The sequence below is a fragment of the Podarcis pityusensis genome (assembly GCF_964106645.2).
Source record: "Podarcis pityusensis genome assembly, chromosome: 1".
Classification (NCBI taxonomy): domain Eukaryota; kingdom Metazoa; phylum Chordata; class Lepidosauria; order Squamata; family Lacertidae; genus Podarcis; species Podarcis pityusensis.
The window spans coordinates 70,155,139-70,175,529 of NC_138028.1; the positions used below are offsets into that span (position 1 = coordinate 70,155,139).

Consider the following 20,391-nt stretch of genomic DNA (forward strand, 5'->3'; position numbering starts at 1 on the left):
AATAAACATTACTTTCCATCTTTCTGTAGGTTTTGTTTCATTTCAAAAAATATAATTTTGAATTAGATAAATATGGGGGCACCAAGTGCCTAGGACCTCCAAAGGTCTTTATTTGGTCCTGCTTCACAAGATGTCAAGTGCTAAACCAGTCTTGAAAATAAGTTCAGAAATTTACAAGCCTGCTGAATCTTTGTAAAATAAGTCCCCCCCCCCCCAGCAGAACTTTGCTTTCATATGCTAGGCACAGAGGAAGGGTAGAGGATGTAAGCTCTGCTCCATAAAACACCAGATGTAGCTGCAACCATTTTAAAAAGGGGAAATTCATTCCTCATTGCAAGAGCAGCACAGAAGAAAGCCCAGGAAAAGCACTTTAAGGGGGTGCGGGGGGGGGGGGACCCTTACAGGTAGCATGCAAAAATTTGCAATACTGCCAAGACAGAAGAGCACAGTACAGGAAGTGCTAAGAATGGGATTTTTAAAATAATTATTTTTCATGTAGATAGAAGTACGCACAGTGGTTACTCACTTTTTCTTAGGCTCCGTTAATAAATGTAACTATTTGTGGGATAATTTATTCCTGAGGAGACTAAAATAGGATTTCAGAACCCCCTCAGACCTGCATAGGAGAGAAACAATTTTACACTGCCTGAGGAGTATGTTGAATTGTTTAGAAGATGTTTTGTCACAGAAGCTACAAAGAAGAGAGGTTTACGTTTATGGTGAATCCATGGCAGGATAAGTTCTGTGAAGTTTTGTTAGTGGTCCATCAACCCCTCCCTGCCCTCCCTCCTTTTCTTGTCCCACTTTCCGCCTGAAGGAGCCTGGGGCACCTGGTTCGTCTTTCAGCCTGCACTGAGATGGGGATCAATGTAGCATGTGTGGTCTGTATGCTTGCATGTGTGTGTGCATGTGAGAGTGTGCGCTCTAGGAATGTGTGTGCATGAGTGAGAGAATGTGTATGCAGTGGTACCTCGGGTTAAGAACTTAATTCGTTCTGGAGGTCTGTTCCTAACCTGAAACCTTTCTTAACCTGAAGTACCACTTTAGCTAATGGGGCCTCCCGCTGCTGCCACGCCGCCGGAACATGATTTCTGTTCTCATCCTGAAGCAAAGTTCTTAACCTGAGGTACTATTTCTGGGTTAGCGGAGTCTGTAACCTGAAGCGTATGTAACCCGAGGTACCACTGTACTCCTCCTAGTGTGTGCATGGGCACCTTCCTAATTCTGTTGTTGAATGTGATGCAAGGTCATAAACGGGATAGTTCTTGGTGCCCCTTCAATGCCCTCTGGCTTTTACCAGGGGGCAAGCTTTTAGTTTGGCAGTTCCTGCCCTGTGGAACTCCTAGACGTTTGGCAGGTGTCACCTCTGCTATCTTATAGATCTCTTTTAAAAAATGTGTTGTTCAGACAGGCCTTTAAATACAATTTTTTTTACTGACCATTTTTCATTGATATGTCATTGGCATTTTTACTGTTATTATTGCAGTACTGTGTTTATAAGCTGTTCAATGCCTTGTTATATTTTCTATGAAAGTGTGGTTTTGAAATAACTAAATAATAAATGAATAATAAAATCAGCTGAGGAATACAGGCTGCAATGGAACTTAAGAGAACAGCGAGACGTATAGGAGTCTTTGGAGACAGGGGTTTGCTGAAAATCCATTGTTTAATGCCAAACCATACAGCACACAGACTCCCCATTCTCTTACGCCATAAAGTATAAATGGATTTGGAAAGGATGAAGGAATGTGGCTTGATTAAAGAAATCACCAAGCCTTTCATGACAGTACAAAAGTGCCACCTCGTGGAAAAAACAAATAACTGCAGTGCTAGGTAACTTTATTAATGAGAACACAGACGTATTTGGGACTTTTAATTTGGTTCTGATCATAAAATTTTGCAAACATTGAAAGTTAGTCCTGTAGGTTTTTAAAGTCATTTCCCAATTTTTTAAAAACGTACTAGTTTATACAAAAGTTTTTAATTTCAGGGTTGAAGCACCTTCCAGGTAGCTAAACTAGACAACTGCAGTTTATGCTTCAGCACTTGATCTTTATTATAGCTGCACTTTTCCTTGAGCATAAGTTCCCAAGTTCACCTAAAAAAAAACCCCTTTAAAAGACTTCTTATCAAGTTTGTACCTTTCAGCATTTAATTTTCTGCTTGCAGCAATGTTGCGTTAAAGTATAAGGTATATAACCCTTGGTCTTTGAGTGAAGCTTCATTGAAGGTATTGTCTTTATCATATGACAGACTTGTAAATAAATGTTAAACAATTTTGTTGAAGTTCAGAGGATAAAAAAGGTCAGCAGTCTGCCTTCTTTATTCCCGATAAAACTACAAAGATAATAGCTTTGATTTATTTCCCTTTGAGGAGAGAATAACACAGTGCAGCATAGAGGATTTTTCACACTAGATATCTACATGATTTACATACTCTTTTAGAGAGTGCTGTTTTCTTCAACTTTCTCCCCCAAAGAAATGTTAGCTTCCTTGTCTTACATAGGCACACAAAATAGAAAGTCTGTAGTACATTCCATTTTTTCGAGATGAGTATTGTTCAGTTTGTTTTAGCCTTTGACTTGAATATATATCATTAATTCCAGCTTGTTAGCATGATGGAGTGGTGCAGTTTCTTCTGCTGATTCCAAATCCATGTATATCTGTGCAGTTATTTGTCTCCAACACCAGCTCTGCCTATGTCATTATCTGATGAGGAAGGTTGTTGTGTACAAAAACTATCATTGTTATAAATTAGTTCATTGATAAGGTGCTAGGAAACTTTTGGGTTTCTTTCTAGGCTGGACTTTGTGTACCAAAGTCTGCTGCTGTCTGAGAATATTTCTCAAATTAGGAGGGTAGACTTCCTGGATGAGTATGTCATGTATGAGGAGCACAGATAATTTGACACCTGCTATTGAAAACAGTTATCTGTGGATTTCCCCAAAATGTGGATTTAAATCTGCTGCAGTTGCTGGAATTGGATCATGCGTGCATGCTCTGGATCATAGTACTTAAGGCTGAAGATGCAGTGGTCAGATTGAGGAGTGTGGGTGCAGATGTGGAGGAGGCAGGAAGCAGAGAGGCATGGAGTGTACATGAAACTGCACTAAGTATGTAAATATAGGAGCTGTCTGTAAACCCTGGCCGTAGTATGTGATGAGGGGGGTCTACAGTTAGACTGCTATGATGCAACTGCAGTTGAGGAATTCCGCTTTTGCCCTTTGAATTGAGTATGTGGTTTTCAGGGATGAGGTTAACAAAAGCGAGATTGCCACCTCTCCTATTTTATTTCGTGATTATTATTATTGATATCATCATCATTAGGGTTCTATAAAGCCCTTCATCTTAAGATTGTGGGAAGTTTACAGGATTAAAAACAGCATTGCAAACCTGTTCTTAATTTTTTTTTTTTAAAATCAATAATAAAGTAACATTGGTTTGTACAACCCGCTAAGCCAAACCTTGTCCTAGCTTAGTATGGCAGAGGAGCAAAAAAGGACCAGAAATGGGCAAAGTGGCTACAAGCTCTTCTCCCGAAGTTTGTATGCTTGTGCAGCCTCACAAACTGGATATAATAAAAACAATAAAGTTTTTGTAAAAGTTTTTGGTAAAAAAACAAAAAAACCCAGGGAGAATAAAAGACCTGGTACAAAAAAGATAGCATAATACGTGCCAGGTGAGTATTTCTGGGAGAGGAGTACCACAACCAAAAGTGCCCTCTCTCTAGTTGCCACCTGCCTTACTTGCATCAGTGGGATGTTCAAAGAAGAGCATTGGCAGGTGACCTAAGTGTACAATCTGTATTTGGTTTCTGTCTTAGATTTTAAGAGCTGTTGTGTTTCTGAGAAATTATTTTTGTGAATCACATAACAGTAGCAGTGTTTGCTTTGATAGCAAGCAGGTTTTTCTTGATACTTTTTTTCTTTGTTCACTGGAGTGCATTATTCCTATACCTATGTTTTAGGAGTAGCAGGTTCAAGATATGTGAAGGTGGGGATTTGTATCTTACGCCAGATGAAATGAAAATCTACTTGGGCAATAGCTCCTCCATTATCTTACTTCAACAGATAAAGCAAACACTATAAATCAGCATTTTATTACTAAGGCAAGATACAAAAGATGGCTTTAACAGTCCTGCACAGAGGGAGTAGATAAGAAGCATTTGTCCTTTCATTAGTGTATGTAATACCATATTTGAATTAATATTCAACACAATAAAAAGTGAACAAAAATTGGCGACAACTGATGGTGGTGAGCAGTCATGCTGAATTATATGATTTTAATAATTTGTGGCAATCTTTCCTTTTCTTATGTAATTATTTTTTTGGAAAGTAAAAGGCTACAGCCTTACAGCAACGTATAAGAGATTTTAATAGAGATTGAATAGAGAATGCAGTGTAGTGGATTTGAACAGGGAACATACTTTCCATACAGCATATACTGGCATCTCTCTGGAATATATAAAATAGGTATGTGAAATATACCTCACAGATGTAGGCTGCAATCCTTACTCTCTGATGGAGAGAGTTAGGTTGGTGTGTAGAGCTTTTTCCCCACTGGCTTTTGTCCCAGCTCCACCAAAGTGGGCAGAAAGCTACTGTTGGTGGTTCTTATTCTGATGGTCGACAGCTGAAAGGATAGAAACAGATTAGTTTGTTTTGAGGTGGGGCGGCAGAGGCTAAGTCCCATGGATCCTCCCCCCAAAGGCCCAATCCTTAAGCCTCTCAGTTTTGCCAACCAGGAGCTGGTATAACGAAAGAAAGAAAGAAAGAAAGAAAGAAAGAGGCTTCCAATGCAACAGAGGACCACACTTTCGCGCCTCCCTGGCCCCTTGTTAGTATAGTATATAACTTTATGGAGGTAATTAAATAGGCATATACTGACCCAGGGTGCTTTTATATATAACATTTACCATGAGAAAGGGCAGTGTTAAATGTACTTCACTTTTTTTTATTTCTTGAGTGGGCATGTATGGGGTAAAGCAAATCTTTAAGTAAACTTGTCCAAAACTTCCTTACAATAAGAACATCACGATGTTATCAGCATAATCTGTGAAAACCAATCTATGAGACCAATGTGACGGTCATATTTTTAAGTAAATTATCATGTCCTATGATGTACTTACCACACAGAGAGAGCATCCAATTAGTCCAGTTCAGCATCTACGTATATATTTGCTTTCACTTGTTTTTCTTAGTATCTTCTATGATGCTATCCATTACAGCCGTCTACTTTAATGTATGGTGAATATATGTTGGTAATTAAGCAAGCATTTTTGTTAAAAAAAGAAGATAACGTGGAAAAAAATATATTTGAAAAATTATTAAATAATTTATTTTAAATAATTACAATATTTTAGATAAACGTATGTAACACCTAGGTATGAGTGGTAGCTACACTCAGTAATATGGATAATACCAAATATCTGATGAAGCCACCTCATGTGTTTTATTTTTCACATTGGCTAATAATGTTTTTTCAGTTCCAGCTGTGTTGTATGTCTGTGTGTGAGATTAGTGTTCATAGCAGTATGAAGCATTAGTTAGCGGCTTGACTAGTTAAATAATTACCTTTACTTGTACAGACTTGGCCCTTGTTGTCCTTGACAATAGGATGCTCTCATGTGCAATTAAACATTAATTTGCCCCCACTCTCCTTGGGTCTCTGCTTATGGATTTTTTTCACTTCCAGTTATGCCCCACTGATTATAAAACCTTGGTTTGCAGCCGCTGAAAACCTGATTAGACTTGTGCTGCTCTGATATAAGGTGGATCCCCTCCCCCGGTATGCTTTCTAGGCTTATTATTTTGGAGCAGCAAGTATAAATAGCAAGTAAAATATTCATTCCTTTTTTAAATATAGGGAATGGGAACATTTTGAAGTTACAGTGGTGTTTCGTGCGACCAATCAAATGTGAGTGTATCAGGTAAGAATTATTATTTTTTGTTAATAATCAATTTCATTTTCAAATGCTAGGTTTGTAGAAACACACAATAGGTTTCTCTTTTAGAAAAAACACATACATGCATCTAAATGTATTTCTTATGCTACAGTGTTATACACCCATCACAAAGCAGCAGAGTTCTACCACGTACCACTCATGGTAGTTACTGAAATGTGATAAAAGACAGTATTTACCACACTGCATGTCTACAGTATGCATTGCATTGCAATGTTGCACACTCACTAACTCGTCACATTTAGGCTAAGCAATTACTTAGTCAGTCTAGATAATATGTAGGCAGAAGTAAGAAAGATGAACAGCTACCATGAAGCTATGCAGTAGTTGTGGAGATAATATTTTTTGGCTGGCAGGTATTAATAGGCCAGTCATGTATCAATGAAGAACAAGAAGGCGATGACTACAGTGCTTCTTTCAGGTTTAATATCAGTCAGTTCAAAGGATCAGATATTAGGTGACCAGAATGGAGTGTAAGTCAGTCAGATAAGCAAGGAACATCTAGGCTGTAATGTTACTATAGCAAGAGTTAGACTGCACATCATTCCTTCTCAGTGGGGAAGATGTTTCTTACACTGTTCTCTGTTGTTAGACTCTAGTGCACTAACTCCGTAAAGCAGTCCAGACTTGTTTTTATGGAAGCAGTAGTTTGCTGACCTAGATGGGGATTTCGCTGGAGTTGGTGATATGACAGCTATGTCTGGAAGAAAAGCAAAAGGCCTTGGAGGGTAATCATACTATGTGGCAGGGTAGCCCCAAATACTGATGGAGTGGCTTTCTTTTGTAAAAAAATAATAATTCTTATCTTTGTTTAGGTGTAGGTTGTGACTTCTCTTGAAAGTACGTTTTGTAGGATCTAGTGACTGCCTCATTTCATACATGTTATAGACAGTTGTGGACCTGTGAAAACAGGTTATGTAGGCAGTAAGCTTCATATATATGACAGGTTGCAGAATTCCCTTGTTTGTATATTCCTGTCCTGTCACCAGTCATTCTACCAGAAACAAAATCATTTATTTACTTTGCTTTAAATTTTGCCCTGCTGAAGGATGCAAGGTGTTGATATCAAGTACGGAACACTATAGGTAGACCCATGCCCCTTGGAGGACTCAACAACAGAAACATAAACTGACCCAGAGAGGATGGAGAAAAAATAAACAAATGCATAAAATAAAAAACATTAGTTTTCCTTCAGATACATACATAGAACAATATCAGAGTTATAATTCATATTTTTAAAATGATGCTGTGCACTGTTGAAAAAAAATCCAATCATAACTGGCAAGAAATCTGCTTTTTTGAGATTAGAAAAGGAATTTTCTTGTCAAGTGTCTTACAACAAAGGACAGATTTTTTAAAAAAAAACTTTGAGGAAATGACATGGTGATGTCCTTTCAAATGAGGAAATGAATCCTCTTCCTGTGAAAATGAAATCCTCCACATATCTCAGTTGCCTTTTAAGCCTTTCAACCTGTCAATGAAATTGTGTAATCAAATAATAGCATGCCTGAAGCTTATAGCCTTTTCTTGAGAAGTAGTATCATCAAACGATGCGCTCTATTGATTTTAATCACACTGAACCAGATTTTTTAAACTTAGAGTAACGGTATTGGCTTCAGTAGGATTACTCCAGAATTTATATCATATAAGCACAGAATTCTGTTCATTTAAGCAAAATATTATCCACTATAAGGTACTGGAACATCACTAGGTGAAAGAAAATATGGTCGGATTTTCTTTTTCTGGAAGCTATTCAAATAGTCTTTCCTTCTGACCACCTGCTAAAATTGTCAGATATTTGCCTCCATTTTGTGATGAGTATTCAAGGTCATTGCAGTGCTCAAATGTACATGCTGTTTTACTTTTTCTTCCTAGTCAGCCTGAGTTCTTGTTCACTTTTTCATTTTTTATCCATCATATATTGTACTTCAACACTGCTATGCTAAAAGTGCATTTTCTTTTTAGTTTATTAAAGGTATTTTCCAGTTAATCCTAACACTTCTGAGCATGTCTACTGGTTCCCAAACATGTTCAACCACTAAAACTTGCATGCTCTGTACAGTTTTATTATTTATTTATTTTGGGGATTTATATATGTACTGCCTTTCAAAACATAAAATCTTTCCAACTACCATAAAAACATCATTCAATACATCAATACTATAATTAAAAGAGGAGTAGAAAGCAGTTTGATAATTATCCTTTGAGCAGGAAACTGTTTCAAATTCTGCTAAATTTTGCTTTGCAGGAGCTTAAATGAAAGAGTATTAACAGTATGTTTTATTGACTTTGGTATTCCATTAATTTTTCACTTTATAAATGGAGCTATTAAGTTCTTACTTCACTATAGAACGTTTTAGTTTGTCAGGATTTTGTAGGTGGTATGAAACGAACTAATTCCATAAACACAAGGATTTCACCCCCTCTCTTCCCCCTTCATGGCCCCTAAATTTGTTCAGCGGTTTTTTCCTACTCTGTAGATCAAATTTGAGGAGGATGTGGGGTTCTCATGCGCAGGGAGGAGGGAGTTCTGGTGTGTAAGTGAGGATTTTTTATGTTGAAGGAAAAATCTAGTTGGACATTGCCCTGTAAATTGTCTTCTGAAAAGCCTTCCCCCAGCTCTCCAGAACAGATTTGTGCCAGTGTGTCGGAACTACAGGGAACAGCGGGATTCAGCAGCCTCTAACTCAGTGGCTGTCACTGCCCCAGAAGATCAAGCACCTATTGTTCATATTCATTGCAAACCTTGAAAGTATTTGATGGGGAAAACAGACTTAAGATCTTGCAAATCACTTTCTGGTTTTCTCACTTGCCCCAAATATGCTGCCAGAGATGCTTCCCCACTTTATGGCTTCTCTTTCCAAGGTACCTCCAGAATTTCAGTACCTTCCCTATCCCTCCCCACTCTGCATCATCTGGATCCCAGGCCGAACCTCCAAATTCCACCCACAAGGTAAACTCTTTGCAGGGAACATGGCTAAGGTTGTGCAAATTTATACAAGTTCATGATTTGCTATTCAAAAAAATCTTTTGGTTTCTTCTTACAGAGTCTGTATTGCCATGGTGCAAAATTTGATTTTACTGGGAAGAAAACTTCACAGTGACCTTCAGCAGAGTAACTAGAATAATAACTCAGTGAGTTGATACACTTTGGCAGTACAAGAATTAAAATAAAATAGTAGCAGGGAAGCATTTACCTCATGTATATTTGCTTTGAGATGCAACTAGGCATATATAATGTGGTTAAGCAAATGTAACCTATTTCCATTTAGACAATTTTGACAGTGATTGATTTTGATCTATAATGGCATGGCTGAAATATTGATAAACTTGAGTTAGCACCTTCAAATGTTTGAATGCGACACATCACAAAGTACATAGGTGAGATGGCAGACCCAGTTGTGCTTATTGCTTGTGAATGTACTCTTAGAAACATAAAAGGATAATAATAGAATCATAGAATTGTAGAGTTGGAAGTAATAAAAGTTTTGTGTTTGTTAAGCAGAGATGAAATGTTTGGATACAGTTACATAGTATTGTTTTGTTTTTTGTTTAATTATCTAGCTATTGGTTTTAGACTTTAATAACATGGCACCATTGCACATGAGCTTCCTATAGCATTCTGGTCAAAATGTAAAGGGTCTGTTTCACCTGTAAGGACTTTACACACCTTTTGCTTTGATTACTACAAGCTTTGGTCTGTCCAGAAGGGATTATAATGATTTATCCTGCATTTGTTTAGATAACTTCTGTTCTTCTTTGATATTTTAGGAATGCTTTAAAATGTACTCTGGCTCTCTGCATAAAAAGAGATTAGGAAGCTAGCTATAAATTTGATATGCTTGGCTAACACAAAAAGCGTACAAGAGATTCTTTAGGTTAATTATTCTTCAGTATCCATGTGGTGGGTAAATCACACTTGCACTTTGCATGGTTGACCATTAAGCTCATTGATATGCTGCTATATGTCAGGGATGGCTGACTTCTGCATTGTTGGGGACCATGCCATTCTCCTAATCACCCGGTGGTAGGAAGTGTCTATTAACTAGCAACCGACTTTCTCATGACTAGTCAAGCTCCATAATAAAGTAGGTGCAGTGCAATACTTGTTGTTGTTGTTTAGTCGTTTAGTCGTGTCCGACTCTTCGTGACCCCATGGACCAGAGCACGCCAGGCACCAGAGCACGCTTAGGGTATCACAATTATAGAACCCATGTGCTCAAGGTTTAGCCAGGACAATACATACAAAATCCAAAAGAGAGAGTATGTGTGGAGCCACTATTTCTTGGGAATGGAATCTATTTTCCTTTTCCTTACAGCTGAAACTGTAGACCAGCCTTTCATGACACCATGCTTAGAATTTGGTTGGGCTGTAGAAGGTGCTGTAAAATGATTTGGTCCCGGGATTGCCAGTTGGTCTTTCCTGTCATATATTTAAAGTCAAAATTTAAAACCCTTGGTAGCAAACATTGGAACAAGCACAGCTCATTAATTTTTAGAGATGAGCAAAACCCATGTTAGACCCGCTGCCAACATGTGAGATGCTGGGCCCACCTGATTCCTGGCATGCCCATGGCAGCTGCCAACAGGGCTGAGGGGACAGCTTTGACTGGAGCTCTGGACTGCATGCCCAAACTCACCATTCTGCCATATTAATTATGCTGCCCTGGTGTGCTTCTGGCATGGAATCCAGTGCTCCAAGTGGCAATGGGGACTGCAGGGGGCAGCTCGGCAATGACACAGATCAGAGCTATCTTGATTATGTTTGTATTGGCCTCAGCCTACACATTTCACAGTTGAAGTGGCATAAGATGGCTGTGCCACCACCATCGTAGATAGGTTGGCAGGTAGCAATCTTGGAGGTGGAGTAGACATATCTCAGAAGTTGTTGGATCTGGGGGAATATACCTAGTGAGGAATATAAAGAACATTAGAGAGCAAAGGCTTTAAGGGGGGATGGAATTGTTTTAAGGTCTGACACACACACTGGCTTAAATTAAGTATTCTTCTTTTAAGGATCAAGCAATAAGATAGGATCCAAAGGCTTATCTAGTCCAACATCCTACCAAATACCTGAAGCCCTGTCAATTCATTCAAGCTAGCCAAATACACATTTACCTCTCTAGCATAATAGGCTTTGTTTTATGTTTTCAATTTTTATTCCACAACTGAGAATATAAACAGGGAAGAATTCAGTGTTGTGCTTTTACAAATGTTCTATCAGCACAAGGACTGAACAACCCCTCCTCTCTCCTCTATGAACATTTCTGGGGGTTTTCCCATTCCCACTGGGCCAATTTGGGGTGCAAGTGCAGGAGGCAAGACAGGAGGGAAAACCTTGTTATGCTAGGGGAAGTCCAGTTAGTTGAATCCAGCCCAGAATGATAAAGTAACTAATAACAAACAACAGAACATTCTAGCATGCTGTTTCTGTATGGTTGCTTTTTTTGGGGAGGGGGGTGTCTTTTAGTTTATGAACAGTAGGCAGATTACTTAGTCTGTAGACTTCAGTGGTTTCTTTCTATCCATTCTTACTCCAGCTCCCTTCCATGACAGTGCTACCTATTTCAACATGGTCCTCACTTTTTGAGGTAAGATTTTAGGTTGTACATAATATTCCTTCCAATATTACATCATAAAAAATGTAGCATTATATATTCCCCTTTTGTAAGCTGAAATCATCAAGATAAATACTTTCCCCTGCTAAAAAAGGGTAAAGGACCCCTGACAGTTAAGTCCAGTCGTGAACAACTCTGAGGTTGTGGCGCTCATCTCGCTTTACTGGCCGAGGGAGCCGACGTTTGTCTGCAGACAGTTTTTCTGGGTCATGTGGTCAGCATGACTAAGCCGCTTCTGGCGAAACCAGAGCAGCGCACAGAAACGCCATTTAAAAATGTGTGTATGTGTGTGTGTACACACGTGCGTATAGAGAGATCGAGAGAGATCAGAGGCTTGAAGCCATTGCTAGTCATAACACATTTTAATACCACCAATCCACTAACTGTGACCTTCCAATTCCTTTTCTCAGCTTTTTGTTTTGCTTCCTTCAACAGTGGACACTGAGGTGCCAATCTTTGTGCTACTGTTTAATTTGCACAGCAGGATCTACACGACCAAACAGATGGCTGATCTCAGTCAGGAAAATACAACTGCAAAATGTACAAAGTGTTGCACATCATTTGAACCAAGCAATGTTGTGCTTTTTTGCCCCCGTTGCAATAATGGCACCATGAGCCCTGAACAAGCTGTAGTAGAGACCTCAGATTCACCAACTACTTCAGTGAGTGAATGTTCGGATCCCGAAGACACCTTGTCAAAGAAACAAACATCTTATTTAGCAAATGTAAGGATACTAACTTCAAAGATTTTATTTTCTTCCTGTTCCACCATCCTTCCACCACCCCAGTGTATGTTCAGATAACTTTCCCTTTTGTGAAATGCCTTTGTGAAATCTGGCCAGTGATAGTAACGTCAGGCAAAATAGGAAAATGTCAGGATTCAAACCTATAAAGCACTCCCTTCCAGGAAAGCTGCTTACCCACTCAGCCACAGAAACAGGCAGAAGACGTGGAACATTTGCCATCCTCCAGGTGACCATGTACAATTCCAACCATATGTGGCAGGACCAAATAGGACACATAAGAAACTCTAGCCCTATGAAACAGTAGAAGTCTTGCCTGGAGAAAGTCCTAGGCTTATACTCAGACAGGGATAGGAAGCTTAAGCTTGTGCAGACACACCTGACCAAGCCATTTGGGTGCTGGATGGGCAAATTACTTGTTTCTTAATGGACCTCTGCTCCATCTTCCTGTGCTGTTTTTCTTGGCCGGCTAGCTCTGCTAAGTTATTGATCATATATGCCTTGTTCCTCCCCCTCCCCCTGCCAGTTGATGGACTCCTTTACAGTGGCAGCAGTACCTGTTTCACTTGTGGGTTCTGAGAGGCTGCCCGCTTTGAATGGAGGGCTCACTGAACTTAAATCCCAGTAGTAGAAAAAGCATTGGCACCCCTCCCAGTTAAGACTCTCATCCTGAAGTGAGATTGAACTAGGATGGGAGAAGAGATCCCAATCCGCTAACTCCCAGTAACAAAGAAATGGCAGCTGTATGAAATCTTTTTATTGAACGGCATGGCAGATGGAATAGCGTCTGAAACAAAGGCAGGTGGGATTGCCAGTCTTTTGTCCCAGCGGCGGTTCGTTGTCATTGAAAACTGCATAACAACAGGCAGAAGAGTTGCAGGTGTTACGCTCACCGTGGCTTCTTCTACATGTTGGATATGCCTTTACCTGTTTAAGCAGCTGCCTGCCTGTCATCTTGCAAAGGTGCAGGAGCCTGTCTGGTAGCTCCACAGAGGAAAACCTAGAAGTGTTCTGGTGACTGCTAAGGATGAGTGAGCTGTCCAGAACTTGCCTTAGACCAGCGGTTCTCAACCTGTGGATCCCCAGATGTTGTTGGACTACAACTCCTATCATCCCTGAGCTCTGGGCTTGTTAGCTAGGGGTGATGGGAATTGTAGTTCAACAACATCTGGGGACCCACAGGTTGAGAAAGGCTGCCTTAGACTGACTTATTCTCTGATCCCTCCCACACCCTGCTCAGGCAAATTTGAGGGCGTCAGAAAAAGCATCTACTATTCCCAGAAGCCCTTTCTGCCGGTCCCCTGCCTCTGAAACGCAAGCTCCCTAACCTTCCTCTTTTAAAACCTAATTGGCATGGCGCTTTGAGCAGTGACAGCAGAGAGATGAAACAAGTCCCCCTTGCAACAACTGGGGTGACATCATTAGATCAGTTTCAGCTGATGTTGAGAATGTAGATATGTTGAATCATTTGATTTTCTTTGAAATAATAGCTCAGATTTAATCTCACAATTTTCAAAAGTTACAATAATTGTGTGGAGAAATTAAGCAGAAGTGGTGATTGACCTAAATTTCTATTATTCCCCTGATGCTTTTTATAGAAAATATGTACAAAGGACATTTTCTTTTGTTTTCAGTCCAGTGCTGTGTACTGCATTTATTTGAGAACACAAGTATTTGAAACTTGTACAGCACAAATCTTTAAAAGCTTTTGTTGCAAAAAAATCCCCTGAAATAAATATACATTCAAAACAAATGGGATGGGAAAGCACTTAAGATTGAAACTCCAGAGGATTACCCATAATTTGGTCAATTAACACAAATTGGCCTCCTTAAAGTAGTGCTCTTAAAAAGCGGGATGCAAACTTTGAACAATCTCAGATAAACTTTGTTTGAACATACCATGAGTGATTTACATCTGATATAAAAAGATAATATAGTAACCTGTGATTATACTCTTTATGTCATATAGTATAATCAAAAAGAATTACTTCATTTTACTATTGGCAACTGAGTTTTACATCTCGGATGGTCAGTAGAATGCATAGGATGTTTTGAAAAGCATGACCATTAACTTTAGAATTGCCATATATGAAATCCATTATTGTTATAGATTTCTTTACTTTTTTAGTGTAAGATGGATATTATATTAGCACAAATAATTTTAGCATCATTTTATTCTCTTAGTTATACATTTACTTGTCTTTTTTCCAACATCAGCTGCTTCATTAATTTAGTATCTAATTGATTAACTTAAGGCAAGCACTTAATGCAGTGTCATTTTTTGTTAGCGTATCCCAGTTGGCTGATTCACACAAAAAGAATAATCTTTTACTCTGCTTGATAAAAAAAAAAAAAGTATTAGGCATTAGGAATTTTTAAAAACCCTACTAATTCTAGATTCTTTATTCAGGCTAACACCAGTAGCATTTACAGTTGTAAATATGTAAATACAAATACATTTCCACTACTGTTTATTTAGTGGAATTCCTTATATATATAGTCCGGTATCAGTTTAAAAAGGATTTTTTTAAAAGCAGCCATTAGGCTCTTCTGCTTGGTTGGCTTATATAGGTACAGAGTGAATCAGATTGCCCTATTTTATTTTAACACGGTCCCTTCCAACTCTACAATTCTATGTTTCTATTAGAATATGAACATAGGAACCTGCTTTATGAAAAAAAGTTTTATTGTGCATTGATTTGGCTATTTCTGGTTTGAGAGTGCCATACTGCTATATAAATATTTTGGAATAAAAAAACAAAAATTGAATTGGATTATTAGTTCATCTAGCTCAGTACTGTCTCTTTACTGTGATTGGCAGTAGCTTCTCCAGGACTCAGATTAAGTTTCTTCCCAGTCTTGAGACTTGTATTGAATATGGGGTTTTGGATTGACTATAAGTACATAGAACATAGGAAACTGACTTTTAACAAGCCAGACCTTCAGTCCATCTAGTTCAATATTCTTGACATTGGCTAGCAATGCCTCTCTGGGTTTCAGGCAGGAATCCTTCCCAGCCCTCCCTAAAAACACCAGGGATGGAACCCGGAACCTTTGACATGAAAAGCGTATGCTCTACCACTGAGCCATGGACCTTCTCCTGCGAAGCATGTGCATCACCCTTAGGGAATGATCCCTTTTGGGACCATAGCTGGTGTGCTACCAGCTATCAATGCAGGATGGTGCTGTTCAGGGTGGCTTTCGCTCTTTCAGCTGGTGGTACATGGGGGTAACTGCTCACCTGCTGCCTAGACATACTAGTCCTCTTGTAGAAAACAAGGAAATAGAGAGGCTTATTGGGAGACATGCTGCAGAATCTGCATTCTGTGAGTGAGACTGGCTTTTCAGCAAGCATTTCCTAGAACTGAAGTAGAACATAAAAAAGCAATGCAAGCTTAAATCACGTTGGAACTCCTTGTTGAAATAGATTAAATGCATCAGAAAGGAAAAAGGAATACATATTTTTATATAAGGTGTCTTTAGACTCTCTTTCTTTCCACTTATTCATACTCCGACACAGGGGTAGCCAATGTGGTGACTTCCAAGTGTTACTGGACTTCAGTTCCCACTATCCATTACAATTGGCCATACTGGATGGGGCTGAAGTGAGTTGAAGTTCAACAACAGATACTACATTGGCTGCCTCCTGCTCCATCATACATTTTGATTGTTTTGCGATCTGTTGTTTTGAAATCTAATAAGTTCACCTTTTCTAGGTCTCGTCCCACTTCATATATTTTCTCGTTTTCTTGTAATAACTTACATATAACTTACTGCATGTGCCGGAAGGTACATAAAATAGCATATAGCCTTTTAAAACAATGGTTTGTATTTTAATTTCATGCTTCTCTTTTTATGTCCCTAAAGATGCCAAAGTCAGAACTAACAGACTCTCAGAGGAAAATGCTCATTACCACCCCAGGCATTCGTGGCAGTAATACAGATTTCAAAGTTCCTCACACGCGAATAGAAGATGGAGCAGCAATTCAGGTTCGTAGTTGTGCATTCCTCCAGACTTTTGGTACAATTTTTAATTAGAAGATGGCAAAAATAGCTGTGTAAATAGCTGCGTTGGTCCATGGGTGGGAGAGTGGTAATGCCTGTATAAGGACCATCCTGACTGATATAATACAGTATCATAGAATCACAGAACTGCAGATTGGTATCCAAAGGGTCATCATGTCCAACCCTCTGTAATGCAGCAATCTCAATGTCAAAAGCAAGCTTTCAAGTTCCTCAACACTCTTCATCAGGCTTGATGTCAGAGACTGGGCAGAGGAGGAATGGTGGAGACTGCCTCCCCAGCCAGACCCTTCCAGAGAAGGAGGAGACAGTTCAGAATTACAACAGGGGTTTGAGGGAATCACAGCTCAGAGGCAGATGAGGGGAAAAGCTGGGAGATAATGGGAGAGGAGGTAGAAGCACCACCAGAGGGGGGACAACTGACGGACTCTGATGGACTCAGTGTCTTTAGGAAGCACTCCAGACCCCGCCCCCTGAACCCTGCAGGCATTGAAAGTAGGAGAGCATAAGGGCTCAGAGGCAGAAGGCATCTCAGCCACCATAGTGATGATGCATAATGGGAGAGGTGGAGAGGGTGGGGTTTCACTTGGAACAACACCATTACTCCAAGAGGCTGCATTTCTAAGCTTCTCTCTGTGACTATTGAATAAAAAGCATCGGTAAGAACTTTCCTTGTCTTATCCATTCCTGGCAACCTACCATGGGGGGTTTGATCCTCTGACTCCTGACACTGTATATTCAACAAAGCAAGATGGAGGGGGCAATAAAAATGGTCATTTATTATTGTTAATCTAATATAATATTCATTCAAGCTGCTTCTTCTTTTGCATTTCTATATCTATCAGAACAGTTTTGCTGTTCTGTTACGGTGGCATCCTCAGGTTGCTTGGCCAAAAGATCTAAAGCAACCTGGTGAACACAATGGAACTAAAAAGGGCTGGAGTGGACACAGCTACAATATACAAATAGATTAATGGGATGACAAGTAGTTTACGTGGTGTTAAACCCATTTTTCAAACAACAAATTGGTAGCAAAATTATGTACTTTGTAGATACAGCACTTTTCTAGTTGGGATTCTACGAACTTAAGAAGAGCCCTGCTGCCTTGGATCAAAGGCCAGTCTAGTCCAGTACCCTGTTCCCACAGTGGCCAACCAGATGCCTATGGGAAGCCTACAAGCAGGTCATGAGTGGAATAATGTGTTCCCTAGCAAGTGCTATTCAGAAGCAGAATGTCTCTGATACTGGAGATAATATATATTGATAATAATGACTATTAGCCATTGATAGCAATAACAACAGCAGCTTGTAAAGTACTTGCGGTTTTCTAAATACTGAACATACATTAAGAAAAGGCAGCCCATACATGCAGAATAGACACGATACAAATGGAAAAAAGAAATGGGGAAGGGAAAAGGAAAGCAAGTATTTGAGCAGCTGCTCTTTCGTCAGCCAATAGATGGGGCCAGGTCGACATTCCCTCACCAAAAAGATTTCCTTGAGAGGCTGCTCCTGCTGCTTGATCATTTTGAATGCCATCATGTGCAACTTTTCCAGTTCTACAATACAGTGGTGCCTCGCAAGACGAAATTAATCCGTTCCGCGAGTGTCTTCGTCTAGCGGTTTTTTCGTCTTGCGAAGCAACCCTATTAGCGGCTTAACGGATTAGCGCTATTAGCGGTTTAGCGGCTATTAAAGGCTTAAAGGCTTAGCGGATTAGCTGCTAAAAGGCTATTAAAGGCTTAGCAGCTTAGATAAAGGGGGGGAAAAGTGAAAAAAAAATCTCAAGACTCGCAAGACATTTTCGTCTTGCGAAGCAAGCCCATAGGGGAATTCGTCCTGCGAAGCAACTCCAAAACGGAAAACCCTTTCGTCTAGCGGTTTTTCCGTCTTGCGAGGCATTCGTCTTGCGGGGCACCACTGTATACTTTGCAATCGGTGGTGGCCAAAACTGTGCCCTGTAATCCAGGTGCAGCCACACCATATATATGTATAAAGTATTATGATATGGGCAGGTTAGTTTTTTATTCTTTCCTAATGATCCCCTGGCATTCAATTTGCCTTTTTACAGCAGCAGCACACTAGGCTGATATTTTCATTGAGCTATCCACCACACACCCAATATCCCTTTACTGATCAGTCACCATCAGCATGTATGTAAAGTTAGGATTCTTTTGCCCCACTGTATAAAATGGAAGACCCGTGTATTTTCCTGAAAGCATCCTAGAACATTTATTTTGCAAGTGCCTTCTTTTTCAAGTGCAAAGCACACACCATTGCTGTTAGCCCCCTGCCCCTGTCATCACAATCTGGTTTTTTAATGTCCTGCAAAACTCAACGTTCCTCAGTAATAAGGATTTGAATATTTAGTGAAATTCATCAGTCTTGAGGATATTTTCCTCATATATATTTGACTACTAACATAACTTAGGGGCTCATCCACACTTTCACTTGTCCTGTGCCTAGAAAGCCCAGGTTTGAGCAGTTTTCCACTTGCCCATACTTTCTGGGCATAGGTCTGAGCGGTTTTGCCCTGGTCCCACAGATTTCCCTGAGAAAACCTGCTCTTTACCAATGAATCATAGCAAATGTCAGTCCACAGAAAGCCCAGCTGGCGTTTGGTCCAATTCAGCAGTAAAGATTGGGTTTCCCCGGGGGGGGGGGGAAATGGTGGGGCAAGACCAAGTCTGGATGAGTCTTACATGAGTGTTCCTCTGTAACATTCAACTTGTTAATTTTATTCTTCTTATTCTTCTTATTACTGCAGCAAATTTATTCATTTGGAAGGAAATTAGGACAAGGCAGCTTTGGTGTGGTGATTGAAGTAACAGACAAAGAAACAGGCATGAAGTGGGCAATCAAGAAAGTGAACCGGGAAAAGGTAGGCTTCAATTGTATTTGAGTATGAGTTTTTATTTTTCAGACAATGATAATATTATTTATTACAAATTAATCACCACAATGCATTTATGTGCCCCAAATTCACATTGCAAATGGTGAATGTGTTGATTTTCATGCTGCCATCAGTTTTCTTCAACTTTCATTTCTCAGAAAACATGAGACATAATATTGTGAACAACTCTGAGACCTATGGATAAAGGGTGATATACAAATATAATATAATAATAATAATAATAATAATAATAATAATAATGCTACCATTTTCAAACAAATGGTTCAAATGAAGTAAGTGGTTTTGAACTGCCTAGTATTTTCTGAATATTTTAATTCCAGGAATAGTATTTGGATAAATAATTGCAGAATCAATTTTGTAATTATTGAGTTACGTAGTGCATGATCCTATCCTGCACCGGTTCATCACCCAACCACAGAGGGAATGCTATCAGGCACAAGAGACTCATGTTTCTACCCTCCTCTTTCCTTTTTGGTGAGAAGGCTGTGGCATATCACTAGGCCATTAGGGGAATGGAAGGCTTGCACATTCCTTACATATCTCAATTCAGCCTGCTGTCTCTACTTGTTGGCATTTCAAGCCTGAGCAGAGGGTCAAGGCTGCATGGGGATATTTATTTATGTATGTATTTGGAGCACTTTTAGCCCACACCTCAACATACATGTCAGGGAACTGCCATCGGAAGGAAGGGAGGTGAAAGGGCTCACACAGGTTGGGAGAGACTCAGCAGCTGAAGAGGGAACCAGTAGGGGGAGAGGAGGCGAGCTGAGGGAAAGTGAGCTGGAGGGATGGCTCAGAGACACTTCCAGCGAAAACAGTGGGGAGGTTTCAGGACCTCCTGTAGGGACACCCACTCCTTGCCGGAAACTGTCACGCAGAGAGTCCAGAAGACGTGTTTCCGTTAAGGAGCTTTTATGTTGGAAGCGATTCCGAAAGCAACCACTGTCGGAATCTGCTAGTGACTAGAGGAGCCATGTCTGAGGGGCTCCGTCACAGACAGAGGTTTGTGGACTTGAACAAACTCTGAGGGGATACGATTTTACGCACAAGCAGCTCATCATCCCATCACAGCATTCCGACAGTCTTTGAAAGCAGCTTGTGCAGGAGAAGGCATCATGAGCAACCCAGCCG

General features: G+C 39.9%; 1 protein-coding gene across 17 annotated transcripts in view; it reads left to right on the plus strand.

Moving 5' to 3' along the window:
* Positions 1 to 20,391, plus strand: part of STK33 (serine/threonine kinase 33) — a 60,202-nt gene that overhangs the window by 7,713 nt on the left and 32,098 nt on the right. For 4 of the 17 annotated variants that reach the window (XM_081013960.1, XM_081013961.1, XM_081013951.1 and 1 more), the window contains exons 2-7: positions 5,866 to 5,929; positions 9,010 to 9,097; positions 11,503 to 11,553; positions 11,991 to 12,305; positions 16,191 to 16,313; positions 19,114 to 19,227. In XM_081013960.1, coding sequence (XP_080870086.1) covers positions 11,512 to 11,553; positions 11,991 to 12,305; positions 16,191 to 16,313; positions 19,114 to 19,227 — 594 coding nt within the window. In that variant the 5' untranslated portion in view covers positions 5,866 to 5,929; positions 9,010 to 9,097; positions 11,503 to 11,511. Of the gene's footprint in view, positions 1 to 5,865; positions 5,930 to 8,827; positions 8,916 to 9,009; positions 9,098 to 11,502; positions 11,554 to 11,990; positions 12,306 to 16,190; positions 16,314 to 19,113; positions 19,228 to 20,391 lie in introns of all 17 variants that reach the window. The other 13 variants (XM_081013962.1, XM_081013963.1, XM_081013967.1 and 10 more) reach the window with 13 other exon arrangements.